Consider the following 17,550-nt stretch of genomic DNA (forward strand, 5'->3'; position numbering starts at 1 on the left):
ATGTGGGCGGAGCTGAGGGTGGGGCTAAGGGAGGGGCGGGGCCGGGCGCGTGCGGCTGCGCTGGAACGGCTGGAGCACGGGAGGGCCATGCAGAGGTGCTTGAGACCCGACATATGACTCCTTTTCCTCAGCGCGGAGGCCATCTTCCACACTTTTGGTCTCTCTCGGTAGGTCCTTCGTCAAATACTTTATTGAGCGTCCATTCCTTGGCGCCGTCTCTGTGGCAGGCTCCGTCTGTCCTAGGCTCTGGAAGAGCCGAGAACGAACAGCCCTGATCTCTCAGAGAGCAGTGCAAGTGTCACAACCACGGAGCCTAGGGAGACAGTGACGCCGTCAGGAGCCCTGCGACGCGGCGTGCTTACTCATTGACATTGACATCGACAGCTCTGAAGCGGGGAGGGCGTGGCCTGTGACGTAGGGACCCTGGGGGAGGAGGGCGTGGCCTTGACGTCATGGACCTGGGGACTGGGATGGCGCAGGCTGTGACGCCAAGAAGCCTGAGACGAGGCTGGCGCACACAGTGACACAAGCAATTCTGAGACGGGGAGGGCGTGGCCTGTGAAATCGGGGACTCTGGGAGGATGGAGCGTGGCCAATGACGTCAGGGACCCTGAGACAGGACGGCGCAGACTGTGACGTCAGGAGGCCTGCGACTGGACCGGTGTAGAGTGACATCAGGAAGCTGGCCATGGAGAAGGAAGACTGTGATGTTGGGAACCCTTTCACAGGGAGGGTGTAGACTGAGATCAGGAACACTGCGATGGGACGGGTGTAGACTGTGACGGAGAGAGTGCAGACTGACGTCAGGAACCCTGCGACTGATGGCGCGGGCTGTGAGGTCAGAAACCCCGGGAAGCGGAGGGTGAAGACTGTGACCTCGGGAACCCAGCGACAAAGAGGGCGAAGTGTGTGATGTCATGAACCCTGTTATGAGAATGGTGCAGACTGCGACATTAGGAACATGTTGTGGGGAGGGCGCACACTGTGACGCCAGAGACTGCGACTGAGGACGCAGCTGTGACGTCATGAACTCTGATCTGGTGGGTGTAGACTGTGACCTCAGGAACTCTGCGACTGAGGGCGCAGGTTGTGACGTACACAACCCTGCGACCAGGTGAGCATAGCCTGTGACGTCATGGACTCAGACGGAGGACGCAGCTGTGACAACAGGGCCTCTGCGACTGAGGACTCAGGCTGTGACCTCAGGAACCCCGTGACAGTGAGGGCAAAGTGAGTGATGTCACGAACCATGTTACGATGAGGGTGTGTGAAGGAAAAGCTGGGCTGGGCCTACTCGTAAATCGAAGTTTAACAAGTGTCGGATTACTGACCTGAGTTTTGCTGGCCTAACTCATAAATCTGTGTGTTGGTTTGCTCATTCCCTCCTCACGTTTTTTTTTTTTTGCTAGTCAGGTAAATTTTCAGAGAGACATATCTGGCCTTGGAATGTCAGTTTGCTGCCTCCCTGACTCTGCTTTTGTGATAATGATGCTGCTCAGGGTGTTCCATGCCTATTGGCGAATACCCCTAGCTTGTAATTAACTCTATAAAACCTCATGCACACGTTTTGGAGGTGCTCAGAGCTTCGGAGCAGAAGCCCCTCTGAGCCCAACGGCATAATAAATCTGAGTACTCCAACCTTCCGAGTGGTGCTTGTTTCTTGGCTGGTCTGTCGTTTCCGTAACAGGTGCAGACTGCGACGTTAGGAACGTGTTGCGGGAGGGCACACACTGACGTCTATGACTCTCAGAAAACCCGAGAAGAGAAGGGCCAAGACTGTGACCTGAGGAACCCAGCGACAGGGAGGGCGAAGTGAGTGATGTTGCAAACCCTGTTATGAGGAGGGTGCAGACTGCGAGGTTAGGAATATATTGCTGGGAGGGCACATACTGTGACGTGATGGACTGTGAGACTGAGGACGCAGGTGTGATACCATGGACTCTGCGACTGACGGCGCCTGCTGTGATGTCATGACCGCGACAGATTGGTCTCAGGATGTGACGTCATGGGCTGTGCGACGGGGCTCAGTTTGTGGCGTACAGAGCCCTGCGACCCAGTGGGCGCAGGCAATGACGTCATGGAGTCGGCTATTGAGGACGCAGCTGTGACTACAGGGCGTCTGTGACTTAGGACGCAGGCTGTGATGTCAGGGCTTCTGTGACTGAAGACGCAGGCTTTGACAGGGAGGGCGACCGAGAGGGCGAAGTGTGTGATGTCATGAACCCTGTTATGAGGAGGGTGCAGAATGCAACAGTTAGGAACATGTTGTGGGGATGGCGCACACTGTGACAGGGGCTCTGCGACTGGGTGGGCAAGGCTATGACGTCATAGAGTCTGCGACTGAGGTCGCAGCTGTGACAACAGGGTCTCTGTGACTGAGGACATAGGCTGTGACCTCAGGAACCCAGCGACAGGGAGGATGAAGTGTGTGATGTCACGAACCCTATTATGAGGAGGGTGCAGACTGCAACGTTAGGAACATGTTGCGGGGAGGGCACACACTCTGGCGTCAAGGACTCTGAGACGTGGTGGGCGCAGGCTATGACATCATGGCATCTGCGACTGGGTGGGCGCAGGTGTGATGTCAGGTACTGTGCGACTGAGGACGTAGTGGTGATGTCATGGACTCTGCGACTGGGTGGGCGCAGGCTGTGATGTCAGGGACTCTGCGACTGAGGGCTCAGGTTGTGACGTACACAATCTTGAGACCGAGTGGGCGCTGAATGTGATGTCAGGGACTCTGCGACTGAGGATGCAGATGGTGGCGTCATGACTCTGCGACTTAGAGCGCAGGCTGTGACGTACAGAACCCTGTAACCAAGTAGGCGCAGGCTGTGACGTCAGAAAGCCTAGGACGATAAGGGCTAAGACTGTGACCTCAGGAACCCAGGGACAAGGAGGGCGAAGTGTGTGATGTCACCAACCCTATTATGAGGAGGGTGCAGTCTGCGACGTTAGGAACTGTTGCAGGGAGGGCGCACACTCTGACGTCAGAGACTCTGCGACTGGGGACGCAGCTGTGACGTCAGGACCCTGGGATGGGAGGATGCAGGCTGTGAACTTTGACGGTGAGGGTGTGTAGTGACGTCAGGAACCAGGCCCACAGCAGGTAAAACTGTGTGGGGTCAGCCTTGCCTTGAGAGAAACTTCTGCCCCCAGACATGCTGGGGTAACAGGGCGACTCCTTGTGACCGTATTGCAGAGGGAGGTTGGCTCTGGACCTTGTGTGTTGTGCCTGTGTGGCTGTGGAGCCTCCTTGTCTGCTTCTGTGGTTACCTCAGTCTGACCAGCGGTATTGACGTCGTGCCGCGGGTTTTGTGAGCAGCTGCGGGTACTACCCCCGCTCAACCAGAAGGTCCAGGTCTGGCCTGTGGTCGAGAACGAAATTTGCTAGTGAGGCCAGAGAAGTACAGGGTCCTTGTAAAGCATCCGTCGTATTTTAGGATAATTTCTCAAGGTCTGGCGTGAGATTCTGTAGACTGGTTTCATGGTTTGTGAAACCTTCCCCTGGGACCCCCAGTCTGAGAGCAACCCCACTCCTGCCAGGCTGGGTCCTGGTGCCCTTTAAGTCAGGGCCAGGTGACATTACGAATGGTCATACCTGGGCTCCTGGAACTTGGCCGGCCTAGCGTGCATTGCGCACAAAGTGGGCTTTATCTAAGCAAGGACAGGCCAGAGCCTGTCCCGGGGAAGGGACAGAGGACTTGGGGGTGTTCTGATGAGACAGCTGATTCACTCTTGGGCCGCAGAAGATCCGGCACCCGGGGTGGGGGGGTGCAGGCGTGGTGCACTTCTGAGGAGCTGAACCACCTCCGTAAGCAGCCAGCCCGAGGCGGAGTGTCCTTGCAGTGTGGGAAGAGAGGCCCGCCTGCACAGCGGGGCCACTGGGGGATTCGTGCCTAGTGGCTTTTACCTGCCCCCCCCCCGCCTTAGGTGGGCCATATGCTAAACACCTGGCAGCTGGCGTCTTCCCTCCCCACTGAGCACACCTCCTGACTGATTCCTGTGCGTATTCAGTGAGTTGGTTCAGAGGGAGTGAACCTGGGGGGCACATAAATCGAGGGGCGATGGTGTCACCGGAGAGCAAAGTTTTGTCTCATCACAGAAGGAATGCAGAGATGAGACGTGGAGATGAAGAAAGCAGAGCGAGGGTTTATTGCGATAGCACACTCGGAGTGGTGAGCCGCTGCCCTGAGTTACACGGGGTGGAAAATGAACGGGGGGGATATTCACGGGGAGGGAGGGGCCTGCGGTCGTGTTCCCTGATTTTCATCCCGCTGCACCTTCTGGAGGAAGGGAGGCCAGGAGGGATTTCTGTCCTTGTTTAGTCTGGATCGAACGTATCTCGGCCTCGGCACATGATGGGCACTTCTCGTTTAGGAGGCTGATCGTGTTAAAATGAGGGCATAATGAGCAAAAGGTTACATTCGGACACCAGAGATTCTGGCCTTTTCCCACCTTTTTCTGCCTCTGAGACCCCTGTCACCTCAAGACATATGACGTCTTGTCAGTCCGGAGGTTCTTGCTTTTCTTTGTCTGCCCAGGGAGCCCTGTTTAGCAGATGTGTGGCTTCCTGCCGCCTGGTGGTGCTCCTTTTTCTGCTCCTGTCTGGCCGCATGCCAGTTCTAACAGTGGAAGAGGCACTGGTCAGAGTCCAGAGCAGCCCCAGGATGTTCCTGCAGGTCCCTGCCTTGGGTGGGGGCAGGGCAGGTGCGTTAGGGGCGGGGTATAGGAGGGGCAGGTGTAGCAGACCTGTCAGCCCAGGTGAGAATGAGGGGGTTGTTCTCGGGGTAAAACGTAACAACTTTAATCCATAAATGTCACTTTGAGGGTGGGGGTGACCGATCCAGCACGGGGACAGGTTCTGTCCGTGGGCTGTGATTTACTGTTGTGTTAAGTCCCCGCTCCTCGTGGCGGCTGTAAGAGGGGAGCAGACAAGGAAGAACAGACGGCAGCGGCCACGTGTGCTACTCGCAGTATTAATGTCCCCAGCGCCCAGCAGGGACGGGGAGGGGGCTTGGCAAAACAGCAGAAGCCAGGTAAGGCCAGCTGCTAAGTCTGTCCCTGACGTGACTCACCTACTGGTAAGTTTGTCCTTTTGAAAGTAACGTAAGGTCTGTGACAGGTTCCAGGTGTACCGAGTGTCTTCACTCAGGTAAGGTGAACCCAGGGGGTCATGCCCTGTGATTTTAAGGCAGAACGAGGAGTCAGGATCACTAGTTAAGGTCCTGTCCACCTGGGTCTCCCTGGTCCTGTGGATTTCCAGCCTTCCATGTTCTCAAACCCAGACCTCAGGGGAGAGAGGATGTAAAACCGCGTCAGGAGGGGAAGGCAGCTCTGGGTTCCCCTGGGAGTCTTTCAGTCGGACACCCCCCCCCGAGGCTGGCTGTGCAGCTGGTCCTTCGCGGGTGGCTCTCCGTACATGAGTGCGTGTGGACTGAGCCTGTGCTTTCCTGTGGGGGAAGAAGGGAGAGCCGGGGCTGATGGCTCTCTTGACGTAGTTTGTTGGAGTTTGTTTTGAGGGTTCGATGTGTTCTTGCTGCTTTTCCTGAGGGTTGTGGTCTCCACACGGCATATACACCCCGTTTGTTATTAGGGCTCCCCTTAGTAACTTGGGGAGCAAAGCTGGGCTGCTGTCACTCTGGATGGACTTGGGGAGCCCAAGCTGAGGGGCTGTTTCCTTGGGCGGGGCCTTAGAGACCCCCAGACAGTCTCAGTTCAGGTGGGCTGTCAAAAACAGCAAGTATCTGAAACTTCCTTGCGCCTAGGGCATTACTGTAAAATCGGCTTGCCAGACTGGACCTGCATGTATGCCTCTCTCTGTACTGTTGTTTCCTCTTATTCTTTTTGCTTCTCGCTTTTGGTGGCCTCGGCAGTGATAACCTCCTTTGGCAGGAATACAGCTTCCAGCAGCCACATGGGTTTCCCACTGCTTTTAATCTGTTTATGCCCTGAGGTCAGCATTCCCCTCTCCCTGCAGATGGCCCCACGAGTGTAGTGTTGAACAGGCACATTTAGAGCCATGCAGATAGTTCTGGGGGCCTGATTAGGGCAGTTAGCTTGGCCTCCTGGGCAGAACAGGCAGCCCCCTTCTGTGACGGAAACCACCCTGTATCCTGCCTTCAGCAACTCCCGTCGGTGGACTGTTCAGCTCTGCATTCTGTACAGGGGAGCTCTCTGGGGCGGGCCTGCTGGCGTGAACCTGCTCCATGACTCCCTCACGGCCGCGTCTGGGGTCGCAGGGACGTCACAGACGGGTGTCTAGAAGCACGCCTTGGACATGCAGGGTTCGCCAGGGGACAACTGGTCTGGCTTCTCTCCTAATGAGGGGCTGGAGGTGGCGGGGGTCCGGACGGTCAGGGGCTGTCCCAAAGCTAATTCGTTAGCCTCTGGGAGGCGCTGGGAGGCAGCAGCTGCAGCCGCAAGCATGGAGGCTTCCTTCAGCGCTTGGCCCGGTTGCTTAGGAAGACAGGCCCGAGTCAGAGGCCCCAGTTTTGTGTGAGCCCCACGCAGACGAAGGGGCGGCTCAGGCTGCGAAGGTAACGCAGGGGCTCACGAGCTGGTCTTTCAGTTCCAGGAGCGGCCGGTCACAACTGGGGGTCCACGCGAAGTGGTCAGGGTCCTTCCCTTTTAGCTGTTCATACGAGGGCTTAGCCTTTAAGCCAAAGCTGGGGAACCGCGGGCAGCAGAGCCCGGCGCCCTGCCTGCTGAGGGAGGGCTGGGCTTCTTCCTTGAAACGTTCTATCCCGCCTCAGCTGGATGGCTTAAGGGGTCAGCTGTGCTCAGAAAGCTCGCTGGTGGGGCTGGGGGCTCGAATGTCTTCCACACGTCGAGGTACAGACCTTGTTCTAACTGCAGGCCATCAAAGCCCTCGGCTGAAAGCTTTCCTCGGAGGGCGGGGAGCTTTTTACACCCCTTGGGAGGATATTCCAGAGCTCAGGGCGCACAAAAGAAGGTGTCCTTTAAACCCAGCCCTGAGTACCAGGTCCTCTCAGGGACTCGGGTGGAAAGCCAGGGGTAGCTGGGGACCAGGGGGTGAGTCTCCTCAGTGGCTTCAGTTTCGGCCGGAGGTCCTGAGCTGGCTGGCGCTCCCACTGGCTCCTTTCCTGGGGGCAGGCGTGCCGACGGGGCTGGGTGTCTAAGGAGCCATGGTTCGAGCAGGCTTTCTGTTCTGGGGCTAATGCCCGCTGGGCCTCCTTGCTTAAGGCCTCTCGTTTGTTATCTGGGTGCTGGTGACCGGGTCACAGCTTGACTACGACTGGTGGTGCCCCTGGCCCTACGCCTGGTGGTGTCAGAGGCCCACGCTGACACTGACGGACTAACCCCTCAAGGTTACGTGGGCTGTTATTGTCAGTGGAGGGCCCAGCGCTGGGGCTGCAGGATGGAGGGGAGTGGGGTGTTCCGATGGTCAGGGTTTTGTCTTAGGGGTAGGTTGTGGCTCCCAGTTTGTATAATGTCTCTTCCTATTAGGGGAATCGGGCATTTGGGACACATAAGAGAGTGAGATGACACTTTCCCTTCCAAGTCGCACTCAAGGGGCTCCAGAAAACTGTGCCCCTGGGGCTTCTCTTCCACTCCCTGTGTCTTACACTTACCTTTGGGCGTTCTGCCGTCGGGTGTTCAAGACCGAGGAGGTGGCCAACCTTCTCGCCCCCTGTTGTCAGGGTCAGCCGAGGCTCCTCGGGGGTAAGTTCCAGGGTTCTCCGAGGAGGCCCTGGGCCCCTCCAGTCCTCCTCTTCTTCCTTGTGTGAGAGGTGGCCAGGACACGCAGTCCACTTAGCTTCCTCTCAGACGTCTGGAGACACCTCTGCCAGTGGCCCTGCTGTGTGCAGTGTGCACACTGATGGCTCTGAGGGCCTCTCTCCACTGCAGGTGTGGTCTCTGAATCCTGGGGACACTCCTCGATGTTGCAGTGGCAGGAGTGGGGGCCCCATCAGCCAGGAAGTGGGTGTGCTGGGCCCTAGCTCCAACCTCTGTAACTTTCTCCTAAAGTCTGGGGCGCTCTGGGAATGAAACGGGACTGAAGAATGGCCTGCCCTTCTGCTGACTCTGGGCTCACGTTCGTGCACACCCAGAGGCACTCCCTGGGGCTCTCGGGGAAGGCCGAGGGATTTTCCTTCCATCCTTGGTTGGCTCCCTGAACCCTGCTCCAACTTCAGGGTTTCTTCCTGGCCGACTGAGTGTCCTTGAGAGTCAGACGGCTGAAACGTGTGAGGCGCTGCTTTCTTCCCGATGGCCCCACCCAGTGTCGGTGTCGGGAACGACCTGGCCTCCAGGCTGGTCTGCAGCGTGCCCTGGACCTTTTCCATTTGTTTTCTCAGGTCCCTCCCTTGCAGTACTTACAATCAGTGCCTTCTCTTCCCTGGAGAGCAGGATGTTGAGGAGGGTTAGGCCGCACGCCCAAGTGGGGAAATGGGTGTGCAGTATTCCTCAGTCGAAATCAAGGACTTGCTCGGGTTCCCCCCCACCCCAAACCCTCAGATGGACCCTTCCAGTCGTACAGCTCTGAGGATGAGAAGGGTGCGGGCACAGTGGCCAGCCACCTCTCCACTGGGGGCCTCCCGACCCCAGAGTGCTGGTGCTGAGCGCCGCTGTGGGTGGGGGTGCGCTGGACCTGTCCCTGGGTCGAGAGATGGGGGTGGGAGAGCTGGGGAGGGGCCCTCCTGTCGGGAGGAGGTGAGTGTGAGGGAGGAGAGGTCGGGTAGATGTGAGTGAACCGTCGGAAGGGGGAGCGGCTGCCCCCTGGGGAAGGAGGAAGTGGAGAGGACCCTCAGGCTGAGATGCAACACCAGGGAGTGAGATCTGAACTAGCCTCGCGTTTCTTACCGAGGCCCTTGTTTTGGCAAAGCACCATGAAAAACTGGGTAGGAGGGCTCTCCTCCCATTTTTTCAAGTGCTGGCGATAGAGGTCCAAGTGAAAAGTGATACTATAATTCAGGGAGCCGTCGGTTAGCCAGCTTTCTGCATCCGCCAGCTTGTACTGGCCACGCAGTGACGCGGAGGGAAGCAGGCTGGCCGTACTGGCACGGGGCTCCCGGTACCGACTGCGCGCGCTCGTGGCAGGCTTGCTGGGTAGAGGCTTGGCTGTTGGGATAGACTCCTTATTTCTAGTCTGCTTTCTTTTCTTTTTTTCTTTCTTTTTTTATTGTTGTTGCTTTTTTAGTGGGCTTTGTTTGGATTTGGATTTGGGTTTTGAAAAAGAGCGTCTAGACAACAGCTGTGTCTGTGACAAGAGGTTGACAGCTGGGAAAGGAGTGAACCTGCAGGGGAAGATGAGTCCTCTCCTGGAGCTGCTCCTGTTGTGGGATTTCAGCATGGCCTGGCAGGCGGCGGGCGGGCTCTCTGGTCTGCCTTCACCCTCCCAGCGGCCTCTTCCTAGGGTGGCCGCTTCCAAGTGGTCTAGGCGTGCTCACTGAAGCGCGGCCCCGTCTTCGGGGGGCTGCAAGGGGAGACACTGTCTGAGAGGGCCTTAGTTAAAGCCCCCCCAACTCAGTGGTTAGACGTTCCTGGACCCACCCTGGGGCTGTAGGAGGTCCTGATGCAGGGGGTGCTCTCAGCAGTCCCGGAGACGGGGTGAAGGCGAGTGGGATTTGGGGTTCTCCAACCAGATACATTGCCCGGAGAGCCTCTCTGGCACCAAGTCAAGGAGACTTGTTCACAAAGGGCTCTGCTCCGTTACAGGCGGCCGGGCAGGGAGGCCGAAGTCCCGCTTGGCCTGACCTTGTGCTGCCGTGCCTGGGAAGTGTGCCCCAGTGAAGGGTCCTAGAGAGAGCAGTGTCTACCTGCCAGGTGACAGTGAGCAGCAGAGTGAATCAGACCCCAGCAATGCAAGTTCCACGCATGGCAGGGCAGAGTACCCCCAGTCATCACTTGGCAGTGATCAGGTGTTCTTCTAAAACTGCTGGCCACAGTAGTGCACAAAAATCATACAGTTCCTAGATTTTTCCTAGTTGTATCTTCTTGCGAGAAAAGTGAGAACTGTTTTGGACACCAGTCCCCTTGGTCATAAGCCCTCTTTGCAGTGCCAGAGGCATTAAGGGATTGGACAGAACAAAGTGCCCGGGAGCAGAAATAAGGAGTGACGGGCTGGCTGTGTGCTGGAGCTGTGCTTCAGGAACTGTGTGTAGGGCTGGGACAGAGAAGCACGTGCCATAGAAAGTAAAAGGTCAGAAGTGTACTCTGTTTTAATAAAACGTGAGAATGTCTCGGCTGCGTTGAGGTTCGGGATACTTCTGGTGTTGGCTGGAGAACTCGCCCCTGGATTCCAATAATGCTCCTGCCTAGGCTCTGGGCCTCCTGCCCTCCGGCCCCGACCGCCGGCGGGGTGAGGGGGTCCCTGCAAAGCACACCTTCCCAATCACTGCACCTGAGGATCAAGCAAACGTCAGAGCCTAGTGAAGAGCACCGCTCACTGACAGTGGGAAAGGACCAGGCCCCTCACCTCCTGGGAGATGGATTTTTGTCCCTAAATTAAAAAGCTATTCTGCTACAGTAGTCTTCAAACTTACTTATTCTCAGCAGCAGACTTGTAAAAGTGAAATTTGAACTCAGTACATAGAACACGAATAGAGAAAAAAACAAACATTAGACTGCTGATTGAAGAACCTCTCGATTTACCCCACAGGTGATCCCCGCAGGTACCAGGGCTTCCTGGACCTTGACCAGGTGGCTCTGCAGTGGTGACAAGGGGTGGAGCCCCACCCGCCCCGGCCGAGCCGCTCCCGGGCACCCTCGGAGCCATCCTCGGCTCCCTGAACAAGCAGTCGTCAAGTGCATCCTGTTTGCCAGGTGCTGAGACAGAGCCTGGGCACACAGAACTGAGCCAGGCCCGCCCTCCCAGAGCTCAGTCTGGTGCGGGACGTCTTTCCAGGCCTTATGGCCCCAGGATTGCCCCAGCTGCCCATTAACAAAGCCTGATCCCGGATCTCACCCCAGAGATGCCAACTGCAAAGGTAAGAGAGAGGCACAGAGGCTCACCTGCCTCCTGAGGAGCTCTAGCCTGTGGGAGAGACGAACACACAGGTGTGGAGATGCTAGAACAACACGTGGAGCATCGGCGGGGGTGTGGGGAGCAGCCCCAGGAGGACCAAGGAGCAAGGGCACCCCAGGGATGGCCAGCCAAAGCTGGGGGGTCAGGCTGATGGGACACCACTGAAGGGCCAGCTAGGAGGCTGTCAGGTAACCCGGAGAGGGGTGACAGTGGACGGAGTGGGGCTGGCGTCCTCACACAGTCATGGCGACGCCAGCCACCGCTCTCAGGACTTTACGTCCGCCCTCATTCTTTCCCACAAGTCCCACAGGGTCCTACTATTAGTGTCTCCATGTCATGGGTGGTGACTCATGTCAGGGGAGGTTAGCAGGTTGCAGAAGGGGAGCCAGGACTGGATCCCAGGTTTGTTCCTCTTCAAACCCGTACCTTCAGCTACAGCTGTTACATCATACTGGCTCTTCCAGAATCTAGGAGAAGGGATGGGTTGAAACAGTCTGTAAGAGGTGAATCCCAAAGGATGACTGGTTGGATGGAGGGTCAGGGTTGCTCTAGCTTGGGGCGCCTGGGTGACGCCGTGAAGCTGAACAGTGAATCCTGGAAGACGGGGATGCTTGGCAATGATGCATTTGAGGGGAACGCAGGGGATGCCCGCGGGCAACTGGGCAGGTGGGGAGAGATGGGGTGGAGGTGCAGGCTGGGGAGCTGGGGAAACTGACACGCAGTGAGTCCGCTCAGGGAGAAGGTGCAGAGGGAGACGAGAAGGACGGGGAACAGAGAGGGCGCAGTTCCCAGGAGAGAGTGCCCAGCAGTTCTCAGGCAGCACGGGCCGGGGGAGGGGCTGGAGGCCCTCCTCTGGGAGGAGGTGGGCTATGGAGTGGACGGCAGAGGGCAGTGGGAGGAGCAGGTGTGGACTCTCCCTGACAGGTGCAGAGGAGTGGGCGCAGCCCGCCAGATGCTGCGGCTGCTCACGGGGAAGGGTGGTCTTTGAAAATGGAGGTGGCAGTGCCGGACTTGAGGCAGGGTTACTGCTCAGCAGTCAGTTACGTGTGCCTGCTGTATTTCGGAAGTTCCTGGCGGTCATAGCATGTGGTGGTGAGTCTCAGAGGGAGGCGTGTACAAGTGGTGATGTCACCGCAGAAGGCTGACACCTGAGCCGGGTGTGGCTGGCCGGACCCCACAGCTGTGTGCCAGGTAGACCTGAAGGCACGGCAGGCCCAGAGACAGCGAGACTGGGGCCACCCTCAGTCACGCCTGCTCTGGGACCCCGGCTCCGCCACGGAGGAGTGTCTGCACTGAGAAGGTTCCTGGCCAGGGCCTCACTTCCCCACAGACTCTCACTCCAGTGTCCTCTGATCCTCACCACCTGCCCCGTTTCTTCCGCCTCATGCTCAGTACGTGTTTGTGCAAAATGCCTATTGTAAATAATAATGCTTTTTAAAACCAAAACGACAGCCCTGAGCCCAGAGCCTCACGCAGGGTGTGTTCCACAGCTGGCCTGGCCACACCGCTGGTCCCTGCAGCACGGCCGTGACGGGGACCCTCACAAACGCGGTCCTTCTGTGAGCTCTGCCTCTGTCAGCCCCGTGAACCCCGCCTGCTCATTAGTACAGCAGGGACGGTGGCACCACCTTGGGAGGATCACCAGGAGGTTAGAGTCACATGTGGGAACGGCCAGTGAGGCCTCTGGCTGCCCCCTGCTGTCTCCCCTTCACTCGCTCCCCGCGCAGGTGGGCTCCCCACTCCCACCCAGGGTCGTGCAGTGGCTCAGTAGCCGGCTGATGGAGTCCGTGCCTCCTGCCGCAGGCCACCCTGCGGGAGCCACCCTGTTCTCAAACTAGCATCTCACTTGAATGCACTCGACGGCTTTGTGGTAGTGCAGGGTTACAGGCCTAACAAGGAAAAAAAGACTTCCCTAGGTGCAGAAGGGGAAGAGCCTCTCCTCCCCGGGCTGGGAGCAGCTACTCTCCAACACTTGTCAGTTCCTTGTCTTTTTGAGACGGACGTAAACGTTTGTAAAGGCTGCGCAAGCCTTTTGCCAGTCGCAAACCCAGGACTGCTTTCTCTCCAAGACTTGGGAGCCATCCCTTTGAAACATCAGCCTCCATCTCCCCTGTGGATGAAGACAGTAGCGAACCCCGTGGCCGCGCCCACTGCCAGGTGGACTGAGGGTGCGCGCCGACCAGGTGCTGTCGCGGCCCCTCGCGGAGAGCGGGGACGCGGGGGTCGCACGCCTGGTCCACGAGGGGTGGGCTTCCCGGGGCCTTCAGTCCTGTGCGGGGCGCGCGCCCTGGTCTAAAGCAGGCCTACCCACCACCGACACCGGTTCCCTCCTCTTCCACTCCTGGCGACCTTTCCTTTGTCCTTCCCCCAGGGGACCCGCCGGGCTGCAGGGGGGCTGGGGGCGTTCAGACAGCCTGAGCCGCGGGAACGCGGACGAGCCCCGCCCCCGCCCGCCGCACACGTGACCGCCCGCCCCGCCCCTCGCGTCCGCACGCCCCGCCCCGCGTGGAGCGGAGCATCCCTGCTGCAGCATCCCGGGGCCGAGCATCCCCAGCCCGCGCTCGGCGGCGGCGGCGGCGGCGGCGGCGGCGGCGGCGGCGGCGGCGGCGGCGGCGGCGGCGGCGGCGGCGATGATGAGGGTCTGGAGCTCAGAGCACGTGTTCAGGTGAGCCGGCTGCGGCCGCAGTGGGTCCGGACCGGCCTGGGCGGGCTCTATCCCTCCGGGGCCGCAGGGCCGGCGGGGACGCGGTCCAAGGCCCCGCAGGCCTGGCCTCGCCTCGCGTACCGCGGTCGCGCGGGGCGGGGGCCGAGACCCTCCGTGAGGCTGGTCACGCGCTCGGGAGGGGGCCAGCGTGGGCACGTGGGGGTCTTTGGCCCCGAATGCGCGGTGCGCGTGGAATGCGTCCAGCTGAGTAAAGATGCCCTCGTGACCCAAGTGGCATCTTCTCTTGTCACTTCATCTGTGACACTTTGAGCTCATTCTTTCCTATTTTTAAAGGAACAGAGATATTTAAATTCCCTGACCCCACTTAGAATAGCACTGCAGTTCTGAGTTAAAAAAAATACTGCATGAAATAGAGTTGTCATCCTTTGGCCTTTTTATGTAAAATTATAATAAAAATTATCAGTGGGTTTAAAACCTCTGAAATAATTTTAATGAAATCTTTAGACTTGATGGAATCCAACTTATGTCGATTTTTGTTCAGCACGCACCCTTTCTGACCTGGGGTTCGGTTCCCAGACTGACGGCAGAGATGTTACCAGTTCTTGCGAGGACCGACCTACCAGGCACCTCTGGATGCACAGAGGAGACGTCAGGCCGGTGCTGGCGTCGGGGTGGGGTGAGGACCGCACTAGGAAGTCACGAAACGGCGGGTGGCAAGCAGAAGTGAATTGTCAGCTGTGAAAGGTCACTATGGATAAAACACGTATTTAAATTAAAGGGTACAATCCAATGACTTAGTAAATTTGCGGAGTTGTACACAACTCCACGGCTTGCTTTAGAACATTTCCTCATCCTAGGAAGATCCCTCGTGCCCACCTGCAGCCACTCCACTCCCCTCCCCAGCCCCTGGCAGCCACTGACCTGCTTCCTGTTTCTCCATTTGCCTGTTCTGGACATTTCAGGAAAGCGCGGTCTTACCCCACATGGTCTCTATCTGACTGCCCTCACTCAGCGTGATTGTTGAAGTTGGTCCGTGTGGCCGCGTGCACCCCGCTTCAGTCCTCACCTCATTCGTTTTTGTCCTCTGGCACATAGCAGGTGCTCATTGAGGGTCTGAGGACTGTCCTGGGGACCAGATGCTCAGAATGAGCTGCCATGGGCCAGGCACGGGCCCCCTGACACTGATTTTTGAACTTAAAAGCCAAGGACCAAGCACTCTGATGAGAACTGGGGACTGTGCGGCACAGCAGGGCCGGGTGAGCGATGCTGTGTGGGGGCTCCACCAGTGGGGCCAGGCCGGAGCTGGAAGCCGTGGAGTTGTCCCCTTGCTTGGTGCCTTGAAATCCCTGGGTTTTTCCCTTTGAGGACTACACAGTTTCTTTCTCTTTCTGTGCTTGTTTTCTTTTTATATACGTGTTGAATATTTTATTGGAAATTAATACATTTACTCTTGAAAGCCAGAAAATAATCAGTCATAAAAACTTTCCATCTTACCCAGTTTTCCTCCAGTGTCCGCGCACGGAAGAAGGCCTGGGGAGTGCAGGTCGGACACAGCAGAGAACAGTAGCAGCTCCCAGATGGGAAGGCCATCTGAGCTGGGTGTGCTGGGGGTTAAGGTAGTTTAAATGATAGTGGAAAACATAGGACTGAAATTGAAACAGAGATAAAGGGGCACTTAAAAATTAACAGGCTTTAAAATTCAGGTTTATAAATCTCATCCGCAACCATGGACCTGTAACAAAATCTCCAGTTTCAGAGCCGACCTGCGTGTGTTTCTTGCAGCGTCAAGGCCAGACATCCCCTGCTTGGATTCCAGCAGCTCCCAGGAAAGGTCTCTAGTGGTCAGGGTCTGCCTCAGGGAGGCAAAGGTTTGGAGGAGAGGACGCCCTAAGGCTGGCTTGCTTTCTGGCCAGGAGCAGGGAAAGTGCCCCTCCTTTTTGAAACAGTAGAAATTGAACCCTCCAAGTAGGAGCTGAAGTGCCTGCTGTCCCCTACTCTCCCCACAGGCTGTCGTGATTATGAATTTGGCGGTGGCCTCCCCAGGCTGTGTGCTTTGAAGGTCCTTTGACACTTGCGTGTGGTGTCTATCCAGAAACACAACACGATGTTGTTTGTTGTTTAAGCAGAGATCAGTGGCGCCGTCTTGTCTCCCTTTCTTCTCAGCAGCACGTTCCTGGGATGTGCGTGTGTGTTCACACACGTTGGTGTCTCAGCTGTATGACAGTCCATTGAATAAATATGTCATCGTTAGTCCCTTCTCTGATTGAAGGGACATTAAGTTTCCCCCTTCTTACAAATCACGCTGCAGTGACCACTGCTGTGTATGTTTCTGGTCCGCTTAATCAGGGGCCTGCTTGGGCCAGAAATCCTCAAACTCCAGCCTCAGAACCTCTTTACGCTCTTAGGAAATACCGGGGGCCCCGGATAATTGTTGTTTATGTGGGTTAAATCTACTAATATTTACCATATTAGAAGTTAGAACTGATAAATTTTAAAATATTTGTTAATTCATCAAAATTAACAATAATAAATCGTTAGATTAACATCGAGAACACTGTTTTAAACTTAGGAAACCTATGGTTTCTAACCCCCACCAAATAGAGTGCTACTGTTTTATTTACTTTTTGCCGATTTCTGTGATGTTGGCTGAACGGAAGATAACTTGATGCCCACGTCTGTTCTGCGCTCAGTGTCCGCAGCCCGTTGTTTCGGTCGAGGTAAGTGATTAAAACCCAGTCCCCCGCGGTCTGGGAATAAAGCCCATCTGGGAAGCGTGGGAGGACTTCAGCGGTCTTTGTAAATAGTTGAGGCAGTTCTTCGCTGCTGCTGCAGAGCACGCAGACTTGTCAAGGTCATAGTGGTGTGGAGTCTGACACCCACGAGGACCAGCCTGACTGGGCTGTAGCTGAGTGAGTCTCCTATGTGATCTGTGATGACCGCAGCGTCACTTGGATGTGTGGGTCACCAGGTGCCGCCAGGCCAGCGTCAGGCCCCAACGGTGATGCAGGCTTCCTGGAACCCAGTTTTCACCTGGAAGCTCCAGCTTTATCTTTGGCAGCAGATGCTGTGCAGTGTTTCCTGCCAAGTGACAGGCCCGCCTCCTTCATCTTTGCGCAGGAGCCCGGTTGCTTTGAGTAACCAGTCTGCGCCCTGCGCTCTGGACCAGCATGGCCTCATATCCCCATGTCCTCGTGCAGAGGAACTTGGGTGCTTTTACCTTCTCACCCGGGATGGACCTGGAGGCGATGGGCTTCCTGCAGTGACCGCTCTGGGGAGAGGACAGGCTCTCGGGTGTTGGGGGTGGGCAGCCCTCCAGCAGCTCCCCAGGCACAGCTCCCGGAAGGTCTAGGCACTTCGCCTTCATCTTACTGCTTTTTTGACTCGTTATTGTGGTTGTTTCAAAAGCCTGCAGAAGTGGAGACCAGAGGAACGAGGGCCAGGCCCCTCTCCCAGCTGTGGGGTCTCGCATGCCTGCTGCTCCTTCGCTGGGGGGGTCGTAGCAGGACCAGGCACCCTCTGACCTCAGGCCACTTCCTCCTCCCACACCCGGCATCTGGCCGTGTGGGGAGTGGCCTTGCTCTCCCCTCCTGCCCCCTCCCTGGCGAGCACTGGACACCGTGGCCACTGTGAGCCTCGGCCAAGGTCACCACTGCCAAGGTCAGGACCCGAATCCCGAGGACGAGTCTCCAGCAAGTCCCCTTCTGCCTTACACAGGGTCTCGGTGGGGGGCAGTTCATGTCCACCCGTGGGCCTGGCTTCCCACTCCCTGGCTCTTGCCAGCACCGGCAGCACCAGACTTCTCGGCTTTTGTCAGCCGAGTGAGTATCGGACTGTTTTCTTTAAGCAAGAAGAGTGTGATACTGACTTGTGGGCTTGAGCCTTGTAATTTCAAAAA

The 17,550-nt window shown here is 57.3% G+C and overlaps 1 protein-coding gene across 12 annotated transcripts in view; it reads left to right on the forward strand.

Annotated features, from left to right (window-relative positions):
• The first annotated feature begins 33 nt into the window (after window positions 1-33).
• PRELID3A (PRELI domain containing 3A) overlaps window positions 34-17,550 on the forward strand; it is a 37,189-nt gene continuing 19,672 nt past the window's right edge. For 9 of the 12 annotated variants that reach the window (XR_012063949.1, XM_072949333.1, XM_072949335.1 and 6 more), the window contains exon 1: window positions 13,559-13,655. Coding sequence is in view for 9 of the 12 variants with exons in the window: in XM_072949333.1 (XP_072805434.1) it covers window positions 13,621-13,655 (35 nt within the window). In the remaining 3 variants the exon portion in view is untranslated. Of the gene's footprint in view, window positions 839-10,624; window positions 10,953-13,558; window positions 13,656-17,550 lie in introns of those variants that run through there. The other 3 variants (XM_072949336.1, XM_072949343.1, XM_072949337.1) reach the window with 2 other exon arrangements.

Source organism: Vicugna pacos, chromosome 24, assembly GCF_048564905.1.
Source record: "Vicugna pacos chromosome 24, VicPac4, whole genome shotgun sequence".
Taxonomy (NCBI): Eukaryota; Metazoa; Chordata; class Mammalia; order Artiodactyla; family Camelidae; genus Vicugna; species Vicugna pacos.